At 47.0% G+C, this 19,535-nt stretch overlaps 1 protein-coding gene across 1 annotated transcript in view; it reads left to right on the top strand.

The window, feature by feature from the left end:
* Positions 1 to 1,981: 1,981 nt before the first annotated feature.
* Positions 1,982 to 19,535, top strand: part of LOC308169824 (L-fucose kinase-like) — a gene marked incomplete at both ends in the record, with an annotated part of 46,873 nt that continues 29,319 nt past the window's right edge. Inside the window, 9 exons of the mRNA XM_080544565.1 lie at positions 1,982 to 2,154; positions 6,008 to 6,116; positions 7,770 to 7,871; positions 8,259 to 8,432; positions 12,665 to 12,738; positions 14,784 to 15,139; positions 16,257 to 16,473; positions 17,039 to 17,205; positions 18,197 to 18,424. Coding sequence (XP_080400691.1) covers positions 1,982 to 2,154; positions 6,008 to 6,116; positions 7,770 to 7,871; positions 8,259 to 8,432; positions 12,665 to 12,738; positions 14,784 to 15,139; positions 16,257 to 16,473; positions 17,039 to 17,205; positions 18,197 to 18,424 — 1,600 coding nt within the window. The remainder of the gene's footprint in view (positions 2,155 to 6,007; positions 6,117 to 7,769; positions 7,872 to 8,258; positions 8,433 to 12,664; positions 12,739 to 14,783; positions 15,140 to 16,256; positions 16,474 to 17,038; positions 17,206 to 18,196; positions 18,425 to 19,535) is intronic.

A 19,535-nucleotide genomic window follows, 5' to 3' on the forward strand; every position in this document is an offset into this window, starting at 1 on the left:
GCAAAGCATTGATGCAAGCATCCGTTTCCAATGAAACAGCTACCTCCAGATGTATAGCCCTGCTTGCCATACAGGTAAATATAACTCCGTACCGCTTACAAATTGATCTTCCCCTCCTTACTTCGACGGGTCCAAAGTAATCCACTCCAGTGTTGGTAAACGGTGGTAGATCGGGAAGGATTCTCTCCTTAGGGAGATCTGCCATCTTTTGCTCCACTGCTCTTCCATTGTAGCGTTTACAAAATCCACAGTCAGAAATAATCTTCCTGACAGCCGAATTGGCGTTGGTGATCCAAAACCTCCTCCTCACCTTGGACAGTGTGTGAACCCGCCCTCCATGACCCAGATTTTGATGCACATGCTTGAGAATGAGCGTAGATACATATTGATCTTTGGAGAGAATGAGCGGATGTTTGGATTCCTCAGGCATTGCTCCTCTGCTCAGTCTTCCACCAACCCTCAAAAGGCCATCCTCCAAAGTAGGATCCAGCTTAAATATTGGACTCTGGCGACTCACTGTGGCTCTCTTAGATGACAAAGCAGCAATCTCCTCACTGAATCTCTGCCGCTGGCAATACTGTATGATGGCAACCTCTGCTCCTAGTAAATCCTCTAGCATCAAACCGCGACTTGCGGACATTGCCGTGACCCCTTGTCCTTGCACCTTTCTCAGGTTACTGCGTTCCAACAACATGGCTTTTAGCCTGAGAAACCAGGCAACTGATGTTTTGAGCCTCCTCCAATCAGAAAAGTAGGCAATGAGATGGTCAGTAGGACTCGACACGTCACTTATGGCATTTACTGTTGCCTCCTTTCTGATTTCCTGGTCATTAGGGTCCACCGACACTTCCCCCACCATTTTGGGCCAGTCCTTCTCATGCTTCCAAAGAAACGCGGGCCCTTCAAGCCATCTGCTATTCCTCAAAAAGTCAGAGACCTTCAACCCTCTTGACGCATCATCAGCTGGATTGTCTTTGGAACCAACATGCCTCCATTGTGATGGTTCAGATGTTTCTCTGATTGCCGAGACTCTGTTGGCCACGAATGTATGAAAGCGCCTATCCTCATTGTTCAGGTATTTCAACACTGCAGTGCTGTCAGTCCAGTACATGGAGTCCTCCAACTGGAAGTTCAACTCTGCCTTCAGTAATGAGTCCACTCTGACAGCAAGGCCAGCTGCTGTTAACTCCAGTCTGGGGATAGTCACCGCCTTCAAAGGTGTCACCCTGGCTTTACCGAGCAAAAAGGAGACCTGGATCTTGCTCTCATGATTCAACATCCGGATGTATGTTACGGTTCCGTAGCCCCTTTCACTGGCATCGGCAAAGTGATGTAGTTGAGCCTGTTTGATCTCTCCAAAGTCCACTGGCTTGATGCACCTGCCCACATTGAATGCTGCCAGCACATCTAAGTCCTCCAACCACCTTTTCCATTGCTGTAAGATGTCCTGTGGCAATGCATCATCCCAACCATATCGTCTCCGACAGAGCTCTTGCTGCATCATCTTAGCAGGCAAAGTGACTGGTGCCAGGAAACCTAAAGGGTCGTATACTGAACTGGTGATCGACAACATACCACGTCGGGTGAAAGGCTGTTGTTTTACTTCCATCTTGAATCTGAAAGAGTCGGTCTCCACACACCATTGTAGACCCAGCGCCCTCTCTACTGGGAGCTCATCTCGATCCAGATCCAATTCCTTTAGGTCCGTGGCCCTTTGCTCTTCTGTGACTGTTTGCAAGACCCTACGACTGTTACTAATCCATTTTTCCAAGATAAAGCTCCCCTTGCGACAGAGAGTGATAAGATCTTTGATCATCTGGACAGCTTCTCCTTCAGTGGCTGAGCTCTTCAAACAGTCGTCTACATAGAAATTCTGCTTGACAGACTGAAGGACCTCAGCTGAAAACCAGTTTGAGTTATCATCAGCAGTTCTTCTCAGTGCATAACTTGCACAACTGGGAGATGACACTGCACCGAACAGATGCACCGTCATACGATACTCCACAAGATCCTTGGTGACATCCCCATCTGTCCACCAGAGAAAGCGAAGAAAATCCCTGTCCTCCTCCGCAACCTTCACCTGATGGAACATGGCTTGAATATCACCCATAAACGCCACCGGTTCCTGTCTGAAACGACTAAGGACTCCAAGGAGTGAGCTGGTGAGATTAGGACCCTGCAAGAGTTCACTGTTCAATGATGCACCTTGAAATGTGGCTCCACAGTCAAAAACCACACGAAGGGATCCTTTCCTAGGATGGTGGACACCATGGTGAGGGATGTACCACACTTTCCCGTTCTCACCATGCTGTCGCTGTTGTGTCACTTGCTCCGCATAGTTCTTACTGATGAGCTTGTTCATGTACTCTGTATACTCCCGGTGCACAAGCTTGTTATTGAGAAACCTTTTCCTCAGCCCTTGAATCCTTTGCTTTGCCACTACGAAGTTATTGGGCAGATGTACATCCTTGTTCTTAAAGGGCAATTTCAAACAATACTTCCCCTCCTGAAGTACTGCTGAATTCTCCATGATTTCCAGAAACTTGAGGTCTTGTCTGGACATTTCATTTTCCTTCACAGTCTTTTCATTGAATTCATGGTTGTATTGATTGGTCAGCATTTCCTCCAGCTTGCACACTGCGATCCTGTTTACCATAGCAGAGGGAACTTCTGCCTCCCAAGCACCACTGCTTCCATTCAACGGACCATTAACGGCCCATCCCAGCACTGTCCTAATGGCGTAGGGGCCATTACCGCGGCTGTTAATGATCTCCCATGGTTCTAATACCTTGGGAGCATTGGTTCCTATCAAAAGGTCGACATTTGCCTTAATAGTCGGGATGTGTACCTTCGACAAGTATGGCCATTTAGCCAACTGTTCAGGAGTCACTATATGGTCCGGAGTGACTGGCATCCTTTTCTGTGTGAGAACTTCTGGGAGAGCATAAAAATCATTGCTGACCAAATCAGCTACCTCCAAGCCAGTCAAGGAATAGGCTAAAGCAACAGTTTCTTGCCCCATTGTGCTCAACCGGAAGGTGGTTCTTCTGCCTGTAATATTCAGTTTCTGCATTAGATCTTCTGAGCAGAATGTGGCTGAACTACCAGGATCCAGGAAGGCATATGTTTTTATTGTGCGATTTCCTTTTGTCACTTTCACCTGTACAGGGAGAATGGACAAACCACAGTGGTCCTTACCGGCCCCTGTATGTCCACACATTTTGGGAGAGGTTGGCTGGTTACTAGACGTGTTTTTTGACCGCTCCAGAGCTACTGCTTGCTTTCTGATATGCAGCACAGTGGGATGCTTTTGACCACACACTTTGCATGTTGAGCGCCTTTCGCAATCCCGGCTCATGTGACCCACACATAAGCATGCAAAGCACACTCCATTGTCTCTCAAAAAGTAAATTTTGTCTTTGTGCCGCCTTCCAGTGAACTGTTTGCACTCCTCCAATGAGTGAGTACCAGCACAGCAAAGACATCCAGCCTCGTCCTCCATCCCAGGATCTGATGTTAGCTCCTCAGCTCCCTCCTGCACGTCCATAGATGTTAATGTGGTGGCAACAATGTTTCCCTGTACTCTGTTGCCGTAATGTAGTCTAGGATTCTTTACTCCAGCAACAGCAGGCATAGGGTCCTGTATGTCACCAAAGAGAGGGTCGGACAGAATTGCAACCCGACGCTCCACAAATGCGACCAAATCAGGGAAGCGAGCCCTTTGCTGTGTGGATTCCATTGTGCCATGAGCTATGGTCCTCCATTGATCTCTCATTTTGAATGGTAATTTTGCAATGATAGCCCTCATGTGTACCGGCATATCCAGCTCCTGCATGTACTCGAGCTCTTCCATTATATTACAACAGCCACGCAAGAACAAGGAGTAGGCTTGAAGTGCTTTCACGTCCTCCGACTTTATGGTTTGCCAGGCCAGAGCCCTTTGTATGTAAGCCGTTGCAATTTTGTACTGATTTCCAAAATGTTTTTCTAGAAGGCCCTTTGCCATCACGTAGCCACGCTCAGGAGCCATGTGCTGGCAGCTATTAATTAATATGACTCTAAATAAGGACGTATTACTATACTATAGCTACTATAGTTTGTAATCATGTTGTGAAAAAGTAATACCTCTCCTTGAGCGCAACAAATGGGTCAGAGACATGGAGTGCTGTGCATAGCTGCTTTAAAGGTACAATATGATTGTTACAGTTGTGCTAACTTGCCATGGTACATCAGTAGCAAGTAAGGAATGATCAATAACATGAACTGAAGAGCGCCCAAACAAAGCCTTTATAAAACCTGGTGTTGTGATGCTTACCTATGTTACGCTTTGTTTGTTTAGGATATGCACACATTTGCTGCTATTAGAAAACATAGCATGTGTTATGTTCAGTATGTGTGGCCAGTGTGAGATAAAACGTATCTTATTATCTTACTTATCTAACACTTCACCTTTAATGGTTAGTGTGCAAGCTTGTATGTTACATTTAAGTTGTTACATGGGTTTGAATTCAGCCTTGGTTGGACGAGGATCAGCTGTTACACTATTGCATGTTGACTAGTCACACAGTCTGGCTCAGAGTTGCAGGTGCAACATCACACCATGTGTGTTTGTTTTGCTTATGGAAGGTGTGAGTGTGAGTGTGAGTGTGAGTGAGTGCTGTGGTGGAAAGCATCACACAGGCACCTCAGTACTGCTCTCACAGAACCAACGCCATGGTTCAGGTGATGCACCAGTGTTGTTTTTTTACATATATTCAAATAGACCCTCATGGGCCACCACCTACAGGCAGACAATGATTAACTGTTACACAAGCGTGAGCCAGAAGTTTTTTTTATATAATGAATTCAGCTTTACTGTGCCACCAGTGTGATTGGGGAGGTTACACAGACTAATTTCAGAGTTAATCTCTTCATTTATTTACACAATAAACAGTGAATAAAAAGACATTGTTGCCACTGTCTGCTGATTCAAAAGAGTACAGGCCAATAGGGGAATGTAGTATCTTTCCTTTCTTCTCTGTTGTCATTGTGGGGGTGGGAAAAAGAAATAAAATGGTGAATGCAAATCGGCTAATGTTAAACTCTGTTCTCATCAAATAAAATAAAAAATAAAAAACACTGTGTGTGTATGGTGACTTCTTTCTTCCCCAGGTGACTGGGAGTCTGTTCCACCATTTCCAAATATTTCGCCTACTACTGAACAAAGTGTGCATAAGCCAAATAGTAGAGGCGATTCCTCTTTTTTGATGTGAAAACCAGACTGGTGAAAAGCTGACGGCTGATCTCTCTATAGGCATCCACCATACTGGTTTTACTTTCCCTACGGTTTGAGTTCAATGCAGTTGAAGTGGAGGGCGATAGGCCACTCTAGAGTGTTTAGATGCACCCTAGAGCCAAAGGTGAATGTCCTCATTTTCCAACCACCACAGACAGCTGGTTCCGGATCCGGCCCAGCCCGTCTAGCATGGTGTCCAGAGTCTCCTTGCTCAGTTCCACGGTCATCGATGAGAGGGAGTCAGTCCCTCCTGGACAGCTCGAGTCCCCCATCTGCAATATCAACCACAGAGTTGGTGACTGACTGTCTGGAACCTCATACACAACAACCTAAGCTATTTGTTTTGCAAGATTAGAATGTTTCGAGAAATTCACCAGACCAGACAAATTCCCAACACTAGACATTTCCCCTAGACACTTCCTCATATATCTGAAAGAGTTTGACGTGTAATGGGGAAATGCTTATTACTACACCTTGCCTTCTGGCAGAATTGAATGGAGTTTTCATGGGTTGTGTCTGAACTGAAAAGCCAATGCAATGTAGTATAGCGGGCCTAGATACTAACTCTTGGCAGCCCACTTACAGACATACATTTACTAAAAGAGGATGCATGTGGTCTAAAGTAAAAAAACAACAACAACAACAGTCAAATCAATACAGGTGAGGAGGACACAGGGGGGTATTCCATCAACGTCGCTAAAGGAAAATCTAGGCTTATTTAAATCTCGCGAGACTTTATGTTCCAGGTGGTTGCTATGACTACCTGACTATGTCTGGGAGAGAGCATATTTCCCGTCTGACTAGCGAGGGGACAGAGACAGACACCCTCTCACACATACAGGTACTGGAACCCCCTCCTAATTCATAACGCCTTCAGGACACTCAGAAGACATCACATGTCACAAACAGTCATGACTACAAACTTTACACAGCTGTGGCACAGACAGTTATTTACTACTGAAGCTAGTTGACATGAGGAAGGGTTCTACCTAGTTGTCTAGCCTTATTCCCATGAGTGTGTCAAGTGGTTTTAAGACCAGGTGTCGGAGAAAACATATTGTGATGCCAGAACCACATTCTTTTTTTTGTTTGTTTGTTATTTTTTCTGAGTGGTGCAGTCCCACTCATATTTTTCTTTTTTATTGACAGTTACAGTGAAGATTCAGACAGGAAGGATGGGTGAGAGAGAGAGGAGGGATGACATGCAGGATATGTCCCCGGCCGGAATCGAACCGGGGACCCTGCGGTTACATGGTCAGCGCTTAACCCGCTACGCCACCTAAGCGCCCCCAGAACCACATTCTAAGGCCTTCAGGGTATGAGTCTCATTGCCAGGGACACAGAGCTGATAGATGCGTATTAGATGAGTATTTAACTGGAGGACAGTTCACCAGCCTCAATTGAAAAGCGTTCTTCACACCTCCTCTGAATATCTGTATGCTTCAATTCAGTCCTTGCATTCACAAAACTCATAGGCGGCGGCTGTGGCGCAGGAAGGGGGGCTGTGGTGCAGGAGGTAGAGCCGCTGTCTAATGATCGCGAGGTCGGCAGATCGGCGGTTCGAGCCCCGGCTGGCCACATGTCGAAGTGTCCTTGGGCAAGACACTGAACCCCGAATTGCTCCCGGTGAGCGGGCCGGCCGGGGCCTTGCATGGCAGCTTGCCGCCATTGGTGTGTGAATGTGTGTGTGAATGGGTGAATGAGAGGCCGTTGTAAAGCGCTTTGGATAAAGGCGCTATGTAAGTGCAGTCTGTTTATAGGCAATGACTTGTCAATGTCAAGAGATAGAAACCTATTCCTGCTGACCCTGAACCTATTTCTATGTCATATCTTGTTTACTGTGCCATCAAACTGTATGTAGTTTAACAAGTTGTAAGTTACTGTTAAAGGTACAATCTGCACTAGTTACTGCTATTGTCAATTCAATTAATGATAATGTACAGTATTCCCATTGATTATTGCAGGATAGCAAGGTTGTTTTACGACATTATTTGTATACATGTGTCATATTATAGCTTCAAAATATGTTTAAAGCGAACCTTTGAATCCATACTGGAGCTCTATCTATGAATCTAAGGTCATGTTCTCACATGAAAGTCCGAATCGTGACCTGGAGCAAGTGGATGAGATTGTAACATTGTTGCATACATTATTTCTCTGATTTGCGTTCTCACAGCCCTTTACGTAAACGAAGTAACATACGTTATCGAATCAACAGACATGCTAGTTGATTGATCAGAAAAATTTAAAATTGCCCGTTCGTCCCGCTCTTATCCAGATCAACGCGCATGCGCTGTTGTTTTCCTATGGACAGCCTCGATGCGTCGTTTCTAACCGGAGCGAAACCACCCTTTTCAAGCGGAGCATGCGTTGGTTGTTTGCTCCGGGAGCGACTTCTAATGCGCGTTCTCACAGCTCCAAACGACGCAGAGCAAAGCGAATTTTATCCTAAACTCCGGCTGACTGATGTCTTGATGTCTGTCCATCCCTCTAGAACCCCCGCTGTGTGGACGATGGAGGCAGGGTGATCAACAGCGTGCTGGAGGGGGACGTCAGCCTGTCGACAGGAGCAGTCATCCAACACTGCCATCTGCAGGTCAGGAGGCGTTCAGTCTCAGAGCCTGTTTACATATTCTGACATATTCACATATTCACTATATGAATAGTTCAAACTTGCATCCTTCCTTTATTGAGGGTCTGATCTGTACCCGATGGGGTACATGAAAGAAAGAGAGGTTTATATATTATATTTTCTCTTAACAACGCCTATACAAATTCTTCACCCCCTTTTCAAACATTCACATCATCTCAATGTAGAAAAAATGTAGTAGCTTGTCATTAGGATATCTGAGGCTTGTATGCAAAAAGTAATTACTTAACTATTCTTTTTTTTTTAGGACCATATCAACATCAGCTGATATTACTGACTGATATACTCGAAAATGATTCAAGTCACTGATTAACCTTTGAACTTTGCCCCCAGGGTCCACTAGAGCTCCAGTCAGGTTGTTTATTGTCAGGCCTGGAGGTGACCTCCTCATCGCACCTCCGGAAGCTGGCTTTAACTAATGACATCATCATCCAGGGACACCGTGTACAACTTGGAAATCTGAAGCTCACTGTTTATACAGCACTGGGGGCTTCTGATGATCTTGAGGTAACAAAACGCTTTTTCTTGCTCTCCTTTGTTCATGTCATCACTCGGTAGCTCATGATGTCATTACAGTGCCCTGCGTCAGTAACGGGACAGTGAAGCATGTTTTCAAGTCAAACCACTGAAACATTACACAGTAAGAACAGTCCAGTATAAAAAAAAAAGTTAGGTTTAGAAGAAGGTGATTGAAAAATATAGATATAAACTTGACTGGTGGATAGTCCAAATCACTGTGGGTAGTCCAGTTAGAACTATGATGTCCTTTTATGCATAGATACAACAACCAGGCCAGGTTACCATCAAAGGCTTTAATGGATTCGTGAACTTGTGGTTCTGCAAAGACAACAGAATGCAACTGTAAGAACATTACACAGACTCCACTGAACATACATATATACACATATACCTATGCCACATGCTATCTACCCTATAACACATATACATATATACATATACATACTCACAGCACATCAAACATACACCTAGCATACGTACAGCATATGGGCAGTAGTGCGCACGCGCCAGTCATAACATCACGCAATCTCCCCAACCGACAAACATTCAACATCTAATACACATTTATCTACCTCACAGAACTACTCTCAATGCTGAGGAAACACGGAGGATTACTCACTTTATCGTGGACGCACAACTCACGATACATAACAAACTTAACTAAACTCTAATGGGTTAACTAAACTAATAGGTATTCGCAACTTTCTCCGCTCGTAATTCCTGCTCAACCTGCCAGTATTCTTTCTCCGCTCGTACTTCCTGGTCCCGCCCTCTGCTGGCCAGTGATTGGCCGCTTTGACCACTCAGTCCTCCAAAGCCTTTTTAACAGTTAGTCAGGTTTGTTATATAATTTCGTGGGAATTTTTTGGGGATTTGCTAATCTATACATTTTTGGAAAGGGCATTGTATGAGGAATCAGAAAATATATGTTTCCATTTGCACAGATGTCTGAAAGGCGGCCATCTTGGCATTTAAGAAATGGCCGCCATAATACACACGTTTTGTAATATCTTGGCTTCTAAATAAGCTAGAACATTTTAACTGCTAAACCTACATTTTCAGGGTCAAGGAATCCAATGGTTGTAGTTACAAAGCTATTATTTTTTAATTTTTATATCATCACATAAAAATGTGTAACCTATACTTTAAGAAATTGTCGTTTTTCTATTACTTCCATACGTGAGTCCACAGACCACAGTATGATCACGACAACCTCCTGCATTAGATAGTCTCGATGTTATGATTTAAACTTTTGTTGGCTTTTGGGGGGGATTTGCTAATCTATACATTTTTGGATGTTATGGCAACAGCCAGCAACCAGTAAGGCAATACAGAGGCAGGTAAATCTTTAGCCTAATGGCATATTTAATGATCTTCTTTCGGCGTATGGGTAGTTGTTTTCCTCTCCACTCCACCATGCTCGGGGCCGAGGGGCTACCCTTTTACCACCCCGAGACCTGGTTGAGGGGCTCACCCGGGCTATATTTCTGGACACCCCTCCAGAAGCCACGTCATCGTCTCGTCATCTAGTACCGACAGAACATGCATCCCGTTGGGTGGGTGGTACACCGGGCAATCCAGGATAACATGGTCGCGGTTTGGTCCTCTGCGCCACACTCGCACGACGCATTTGGGGCCAAGCCCCATCTGTGCATTGATGAGCGGAAACGCCCGATGCCGGTCCGGAGACGATTGAGCCTCACCCAGGATAGCCTTGGCAAGTCCATCCCGAGGGGCTCAGGGCCGGCGACTGGGATATGGTCGCGGAGTTTGGAGGTGTTTGCCTCCCACTCCGCGCGCCACATATAATCCGCCCATCCTGCCGCACTGATGTTAAGATCTCTGCATTGCTGCCTGAGATCCTGTGCGGCAGGCACAAATGGGTGTCTCGACTTGAGACGCCGGGAGGGCTCCGCTGTTATAGTGAGCCTATCGTGGAGCAGATGGTTATTAAGCTCCACGGCCCGGCAGGCGAGACGTGCTGTGGCTCCCATGCGGCAGAGGCCTGCGGGCTGGATGCCTGCTAGGATGGGAAGGTTGTCCACGGGGGTAGGACGCAGGCATCCTGTCACAAACCGCAAGGCTTCGTTTATAGGCGAGTCGATGAGGCGGGTGTGGGCACTGCGAGACCATACTGGGGCGCAGTATTCACTAGTTGAATAAAGGAGGGCTAGGGCTGCCGTGTGCAAGGTCTTTGCGCCGGCGCCCCAGCCTGAGCCAGCCAGTCGCCTCATCAACGCCACACGAGCTGTTAACTTCTTGCGCAGTGACTCGAGGTGCCGGCGAAACGTGAGCGTCCTGTCCAATGTCACGCCGAGATAGATTGGCTCAGCGGAACATGGCAGGGGAGTTCCATCTAGGTATACTCTAAGCTCACATTTAGCCTCCCTGTTGTTAAGGTGGAAGGCAGCCGACACCGTCTTTGCCTCGCTAAGCTTCAATCTCCATTTCCGGAAGTATGCCACTAGTGTCTGCATGTCCTGGCTCAGAATTCCCTCCACAGACTGCCAATTTCCAGCAGAGTACACCACTGCGAGGTCGTCTGCGTAGGCGTACTTCCGCGAGAGTGTGTTGGGCAGGTCATAGGTGTAGATATCCTGGACCAAGACCGATCCCTGAGGGACGCCGTTCTTAAGGCGTCGAAGCCTGCTTAGCTGTCCGCAACCGGTGGTAAGGGTAAAGCTGCGGTTACGGATGAGCTCCATGATCATTCTGACCATGTGCCTGTCTGGCAGCAGGCGGAGCAGCTTGCAGGTGAGGCCGCGATGCCATACGGTATCGTAGGCAGCCGTCAGGTCTATAAAGACGGCCCCGTCTCGAGGATCTTGAAGGGGATGCATAACAGAGAGATGGGACGGTAACTCTTAGGGTCCCCTTCAGGCTTATTCGGTTTAGGGATCGCAACAACTAGGGCTCTTCGCCAGATTTTGGGGATCTTGAGTTGGCGCAAACAGGAAGTGAGGAACGCTCTCAGGCAGGACTTCAAGGCGGGTGCGGCATGGAGAATAAGCTCCGTATATCATATTTAATGATAAAAATAGGGAATGAAACAAAATAAATGAATGGGAGGAATGTGGGGAGTGTATGGTGTGCTGGTTGTTCTGTTTGTGGGATGTGTATTTACTCTATGTGTAATGACAGGCGGGTTGTGTCTCTTGACCATGTATAAGCGTTTATGCTATGTGTGATGTGATATGTGAATGGCGAGTCCAATGCGTGCCAATGTGAGCTGGGCTGTTAGATTAGTTCATCATCATCACTTTCGTGCGTCACAGCTTGGGAATCGTCATCGTTCTGGCACTGGCTGCTGCACATGTCGGTACAGGCTAAGTTCTTAGCTCTGCATGAACAACTGCCAGAAGAACAGTCAGTTTTGCATTTGCATTGTACCATCTCAATGATGGACTTTGGGGCTGGGAGGACGTCTGTGGTTGTTGGTTTAAGCATGCCATCCTCATGTTTGGAGTACCAATTTTGCAGGGGATCCAATTAGCCTATGGATCCTGCAGAGCAATGGCTGCCTGTGCCCATATACTTTATTTTTTTAAGAAGAAGAATACAAAAAATTGCTTTGTAACTCCAACCATTGGATTCATTGACCCTGAAAATGTAGGTTTAGCAGTTAAAATCAATGTTCTAGCTTATTTAGAAGCCAAGATATTACAAAACGTGTGTATTATGGCGGCCATTTTGTAAATGCCAAGATGGCCGCCTTTCAGACATCTGTGCAAATGGAAACATATATTTTCTGATTCCTCATACAATGCCCTTTCCAAAAATGTATAGATTAGCAAATCCCCAAAAAATTCCCACAAAACTTTAAATTGAAACATAGTGAACCTGACTAAGTGATAGAAGAAGGTTTTTCCTTCTATCAATGGCCCCGGGCCTGAGCTGGATTACTCTTCCTGCTACGACTGGTGGATTGATGATTTTGGTGGATTGCTTAGTCAAATGTATTGATTGTAAGTCGCTTTGGAATAAGGCGTCTGCTAAATGCCAAAAATGTAAAAATGTAATGTATTTAACATCCCCCAGCCTGACTCTGATCACCCCCATCGAGCCAGCCAGAGGAGGAGTTGTACAGTCTTATTAGGGCAGGCAGAAAATATGGTGCTCCTTAGTGCAGCTAAGAAGGATCTGAGGAGTAGAGCAGAGACAGTTGAGACACCCCCCGTCTCTCCGCCCCTGCCTCTCACCCACGCCTCCCTCTCCTCTAGGTCGCCTCTGACCATGGAACTGCTACCTTCCTCAACCACAGTTGGAGAGACCTCTACGACCGCACTGAGATACAGTAGGACTGATAGCGTGGCGAGACTAACCATCTTAGAAACTAACCACCATAGAGACTAACCACCATAGAGACTAACCACCATAGAGATGAATAGAGACTAACCCCACCCCCTGTCTTAACATTAACCTTAACATGACCCTTGACCTTGCCTTAAACCTGAAACCCAGCTCATCTAGACACTTTTTTCAGTAATATTTCCATTCTTGAGCTTTCTTTGTCTGGCGGGGAGCTACCATGTAGCCATGTAGCCATGCCAGGGGACATGAATGGGAGCAGCAGCACCACTCTCAGTATAACTACTTAACATCCCTCTACAAGATCTGTGTGGGCTGTACACGCATTGTCGATATGAAAACAATTAGCTATTTCCACTATTGCATGCATAAACTATGTATTATTGCATCTTATTCAAACTGAAAACATGATACAGTATGTGACTAGCTGTTGTACTCAGGTGGATGAGCAGAACATAATAATTAATTTTAAATTTTGCCATTTAGCAGACGCTTTTATCCAAAGCGACTTACAATTACGAATTACAGGGACATTCCCCCTGGAGTAACTGAGGGCTAAGTGCCTTACCCAAGGGCACACTAGTAGTGGTGTGGCTTCAGGCGGGATTTGAACTCACAACCTTCCGATCACAAGTCCAACTCACTATCCACTAGACCAGCGTTTCTCAACCTTTTTTCAGTCACGGCACCCTTCAAAAGTCGATAAAATCTCAAGGCACCCCAGTCTAAAATATAGCTATTCAAAAACGACACTGCATCACCCAGACAGCCCCATACACACACACACACACACACACACACACACACACACACACACACACACACACACATACACACACACACACACACACACACACACACACACACACACTCAGCGGCTATTGATACAAATACAAGTTGTATTATTATTATTATTATTGAGAGAGAGAGGAGGGAGTGAAAAAGGCAAGTGTGCATCAAAGGCATCAGGCACGTAACCGTGCTGTATAAACATGACACAGTGACCGAACAAACGCGGGAATTTATGGAACACATTCATTTTCATATTCCCACATTTGATTGGAAACACCTATCCAGTCCATTCAACGTAAACACCGGGGATGCAGAGTTATTAAGCCAGAAAATGCGTCTCTCTCTCCCGCTGCGCGCATCCTTGTCTGGAAGTATTAAATTCATTGCATGAAAACGAAACCGTGCGTTATTTCCCGAACTTTCCAACCCTGCTTAGCTTCCGAAGTCGGACGAGAGAATAATGTCACCGATCATCCATATAGAACAACCACCTCCGTACGCTGCCGGCGAGCGAGACTGCCCTGCCCGATCGTACCCTTTTTCGGGAGCGGGGAACCTAGGATAGGACCCTTTTACATGTCATTGATTTGCCTTCCAATTGTACAGTCAGACAGCAGGACCTTTGCTATCTCTTTTGCAGCTTGTGGGCCTAGCATGTTATTAACTATTGCTGTGCATGCTGGCAATATTACGGACTCGGCTATAGTGTGTGGCTTCTTCGCCTTAGCAATAATTTCGGCTACGAGGTAGCCTCCAACGCTTTATCAGAAACTTTGGCGCACTTCATCATTAGCTGTTCATTAATTGTTCTGGACGGCTATGGTGACTTTTCATCCGAACAAAATATTCAGCATCCTTGCTAGCTTGTGATGGATGATCTGTTGTCAGTTTGTCATGTTCCATGATTCTGCTTGTTTGCTTGTTCATTGCTCTCGAAAATGTCTTTGCGCGGTAAATGAAAAAACAATGCAGGCTAATTGCAGACACACTGACCTTACGCTGAACCCGGTATTGACATTGTGACATGGGAAAGGGGCGCGCGAGACAGATTTTGATGATGTATTGCATTTATTTATTTATAGATTTATTCATTCATTCATATGAACGTCAGAATATAGAATTATTTGACGGCACCCCTGAAGAAGGCGGCGCCCCAGTGTGCCGCGGCACCCCGGTTGAGAAACGCTGCACTAGACCACCACTACCCCCCCATCACACCTCCCCCCTCCTCCCCTGCAGGTCTGAGGAGCTGTGGGGGTCCAGCGGACCCCGCTCCCTCCTGGAGGCTCGCCTGTTCCCGGTCTTCCAGCCCAGAGAGGGCGCTGTAGGGCTGGAGGAGGGCGTCGGCTGGCTGCTGGGCGGGCCTGGGTCGCTGAAGCAGTGGCAGGGGGCCTGGAGGCTGTCTCTCAGGGAGGTGCTGTCCCTGGCTGACCAGGATGCGGAGCTGGGCTGGAGGGAGGAGCTGTTCTTCCTGGCAGGGAGGAGGAGAGTGACGGACACACTGAAGGGCCACAGTGACCACAGCCTCCTGCCCTGCTTCAGAGCTGCTGTGCTGGGAGGCCAGCAGGAGGCGCTGCTGAGCACACTAGACTCCAGTGAGTGGCTCATTTCCAAATGTTTTTTTTAATCGATTTTTTTTTATTTTATTTGAATTATTGACAATAATACAAATACATAGATGGAGACAATGATGCTTGTAATTGTCAGGGATGGAGCGATAAAGTCTGTGACTTGTTTCCGTCGCTGTCCCTGGTGTTAAAAAGGGCCACGAGGGGAAGGGGCCATACCAACAGCCACTCCCATACAGTACAACACTCCCATACAGTACAACACTCCCATACAGTCATACAGTACAACAGAACAGACAGACAAACAGGTCCTTGATGTGGGAAGACAAAGCGCATCAATAGCAACCAACAAGTCCATAAAAACTTCCAAGACGTATATAATTTAGCCTGGAACATACAAGTCCTTCTCCTGTCCTATAACTCTCTATTTGGTTTACAGTGGGATGTTGCTAAACAGCTGTATTCTGATCTTAGCCTTGAAAGCTGCGGTACTGTCAGTTTCTTTGATGCTTAAAGGCAACTTGTTCCATTCCACTGCGCCTGTATTATGTGAACAAAACTTCTCCTGTTTTTTTTACTGTGTCTACAGGGGACTAGATTATGGCAGCTTCCTCTAGTGTTGTATGAGTGTGCTATTCTCTCAAAGAGATTATTAAAGTAAGCCGGAGCTCTGTTGTTCAGGACCCTGTGGACTGTCACAAGACGCATCTGACTGGCTCTGGCTTCAACTGGCAGCCATTGAAGCTCCATGAATTGGGCCTTTCCAACGTGCGCTTTGTAACGGAAGCCCAACACCACTCTAATTAATTTCTTCTGTGCTGTTTGAAGTTTAGTTTTCAGAGGTTTGTTGAGGTTCCAGTACCATGAGATGATTGCATAATTAAAATGGCACTGAACTAGGCATGAGGCTAGGGTTCTAAGACATTTTTGGTTTAAAAACGAGGACTTCCTGGCGATGGGGTCATGCAGGCTTCCCACCAGTATTTAGCGTAGAATTTTGCGTTTTGCTCTCTATCGGTTCATTCTGAGAGCTCAGAGTGGGATACATAGATATCTCAAAGTAACACAAAGCTCTGTCTATGAATTTGAGATCGCACCTTTTAACACTCCACCCTCTCTCTCTCTCTCTCTCTGGGACCTCCAGTCGCGGCAGGGAGCAAAGAGAACCTGGGCGTGGCGGCCCGCTGCCTGGCCTGTATAGCTGACGTGCTGGGCTGTCTGGCCGGGGAGGGCAGGGGGGGTCTGAGGAGCGGGCCGGCCGCCAACCCTGCCTGGAGCCACGCCTTCTCTCTGCTGGAGCGGGGGGACCTGCCTGGCGGGGTGCAGACCCTGGCCGCCCAGAGACTCAACTGGCTCAGCAGGTACGACCACCCAGCACACTACCTGGTTACTATGACTACCAGCACACTACCTGGTTACTATGACGACTAGCACACTACCTGGTTACTATGACCACCAGCACACTACCTGGTTACTATGACTACCAGCACACTACCTGGTTACTATGACGACCAGCACACTACCTGGTTACTATGACTACCAGCACACTACCTGACTACCTGAACACTGAATGTGCTTTTTCCGGACCAAAACAGGATTCGTTCATGAAATATTTCTTTCTTTCCCTGATTGCTAATTATTAAACGTAGAGTCGTTACAACCATTAGGAAGCTTTTAGAAAGCTCGAAATGTTACATACTGTACCTTCTTAAGCCTAAATTAGATGTAAATTACTTGCAACAAAAATCCAAAAGTCAAAAGTGGCTGTATTAGAAATGAAGCCGGTCAAGATTATCGTGATGCAGCCTTTGAGTTTGCGACAATGGAAACAGATCATTATTTTGTCATTTACACGAGTCAATAATACATGCAGTATTAGTAGTGTTAGTGTGACCTACTGCGTGGATGTGTTGCTGCCCTCTACAGGACAGACTTGCTAGTGCGTGCGGCGCGACACTACGAGGGGGCTGGGCAGGTGCTGCTACGCCAAGCTGTGATGTCAGCACAGGCGTACGTCTCCATCGGTCGTGGCGAGGTGATGCCCATAGGGGCGTGGCAGGAAGTGGAGTGTCCTGCCAGGTTGGACCTATCAGGTGAGTCGCAGAGGCCTGGTTCACCAGTTCTTATGAACACTAAAACAGCCATGAGGGGTCATTTGACCTCTGTGACTAAAGAAAAATGTTATATCTTTGCACTCTATCAAATTTCAGGACCCTCCTTTCATGACTTTTCCTAGATATGTGCGTTCTACCACCCAGTATCCTTACATTTTCAAAATCACATCAGGATAAGCTAGTATAAAGCTATTTTGCCGTTTTTCTGTGTAGGAAGCAGGCTAATTGAACAGATGGCCAACTAGTGGTCGTTGTGTGTAAGTAGCAGCTTGAGCATTGTAAAGAGGCGGCTCTTTTAGTAGGTAAAAAAGGCACGGCTGTTCTAGTGTTAACACACCACCAGTCACAGCAGTAAGCCTGGAGATAATAGGCCCTCAAAACCCACTACTTCAAGCTCGCCTTCACCAGTTAACCCTCTCCCTCTCCCCCTCCCCTTCCCATGTGTCCCCAGCACTACCTCAATTACGCCCCTATACTTTCTTTTATTTATTTATTTTGTTTCTTTTTATTATTACTACTCGATCTTTTCAGTTTGTAAAGCGTCTTTGAGTGTCTAGAAAAGCACTATATAAGTCTAATGTGGGGTGGCTGTGGCGCAGAAGGTAGAGTCGGCGTCTAATGATTGGAAGGTTGGCAGATCGGCGGTTCGAGCCCCGGCTGGCCACATGTCAAAGTGTCCTTGGGCAAGACACTGAACCCCAAATTGCTCCCAATGAGCGGGCCGGCGCCTTGCATGGTAGCTTGCCGCCATTGGTGTGTGAATGTGTGTGTGAATGGGTGAATGAGAGGCTGTTGTAAAGTGCTTTGGATAAAGGCACTATATAAGTGCAGTCCATTTACCATCCATCTGTTAAACGAGAACAGCCATGGAGGGGGCATTTGACCATAATGTATTATTATTATTATTATTATTATTATTACAAGTTCTTATGAACACACCACCAGTCAACAGCAGTAATCTCCCCCCCAGGTGGCTGGAGTGACACGCCCCCCATCGCCTTTGAACACGGCGGCTCCGTGGTCAACGTGGCCGTGAGGGTCGATGGGAGGCGGCCCATCGGCGCCAGGGCTCGGCGCATCAAGGAGCCCCGCCTGCTATTGGTCAGTTCCAGCGGAGGGATGGACTGCGGTGTCGCCATGGAGACCGTTTGTGAAAGACTGGAGGATCTGAAGGACCACTGTCAGCCGCACGCACCTGGTGAGGCTCTGCTTGCTTCCTCCCTCCATCGAGGTTGGGAGGGAGGGGGGAGGGGGGAGGGGAGGAGAGAGAGGGGAGGGGAGGAGGGAGGGGCTAGGGGAGGAGGGAGGGGCTAGGGGAGGAGGGAGGGAGGAGGGAGGGAGAGAGGAGAGAGGGAGAATACTCGCATGTCACCCCTCTCCTTCGCACCCTGCACTGGCTCCCGATAGCAGCTCGCATCAGATTCAAGACCCTGGTGCTTGCATACCAGGCAGCTAAAGGGACAGCCCCTGCCTACCTGAAGGAAATGGTAACCCCCCAAACCCCTGCCCGCTCACTCCGTTCCTCCACCTCGGCTGGCCGACTGGCCCCACCTCCTCTACACAGCAGTCGGGCTGCCCGATCACGTCTCTTCACAACACTGGCTCCCCGCTGGTGGAATGAGCTCCCCACGGCTGTCAGAACGGCAGAGTCACTACCCATCTTCCGTCGTAGACTGAAGACCCATCTCTTCAGGTTACATCTTAACTGCTCCTCCTGAGACATCTTCTGACCCTCACCACTACGTCTCCTAAAGACACCCGCTTTCCCCTCTACTGTGTCCCTAAGAACTTCTATTGCCCCCCTTGTACTGTTTCTCAGTTTCTCCAGTAAAATAAAAAATAAAAATAAAAAAAATAAAAAAATGATTTAGTAGAAGGCGATAATAGGAGAAGGTTTTTCCTTCTATCAGTGGCCCCGGGCCCGAGCTAGAGTACTCTTCCTGCAACGAATAGTGGACTGCTGATTCACATGCTTAGTATTCAAATGTATTGATTGTAAGTCGCTTTGGAATAAGGCGTCTGCTAAATGCCAAAAATTTAAATGTAAATGGATGGAGGGAGGAAGCAAGCAGGGGACAGGGGAGGAGGGAGAGAGGAGAGGGATGGAGGGAGGAGTGGTGTGGTAGTACAGTACATGTCGGGTCAGGGGTTTTTCTTATTTGAAAATTGAAATAAAACTTCTGTGAACAGTCAGCAGGGTTCCCACGGGTCCTTGAAATCCTTGAAAGTTTGTGAATTTGAGAGAAAAAATATCAAGGCCTTAAAAGTTTTTCAAAATAGACATGGGTCATTGAAAGTGCTTGAATTCC

Source organism: Nansenia antarctica, assembly GCF_963989245.1.
Source record: "Nansenia antarctica genome assembly, chromosome: 14".
In the NCBI taxonomy this organism is placed as follows: domain Eukaryota; kingdom Metazoa; phylum Chordata; class Actinopteri; order Argentiniformes; family Microstomatidae; genus Nansenia; species Nansenia antarctica.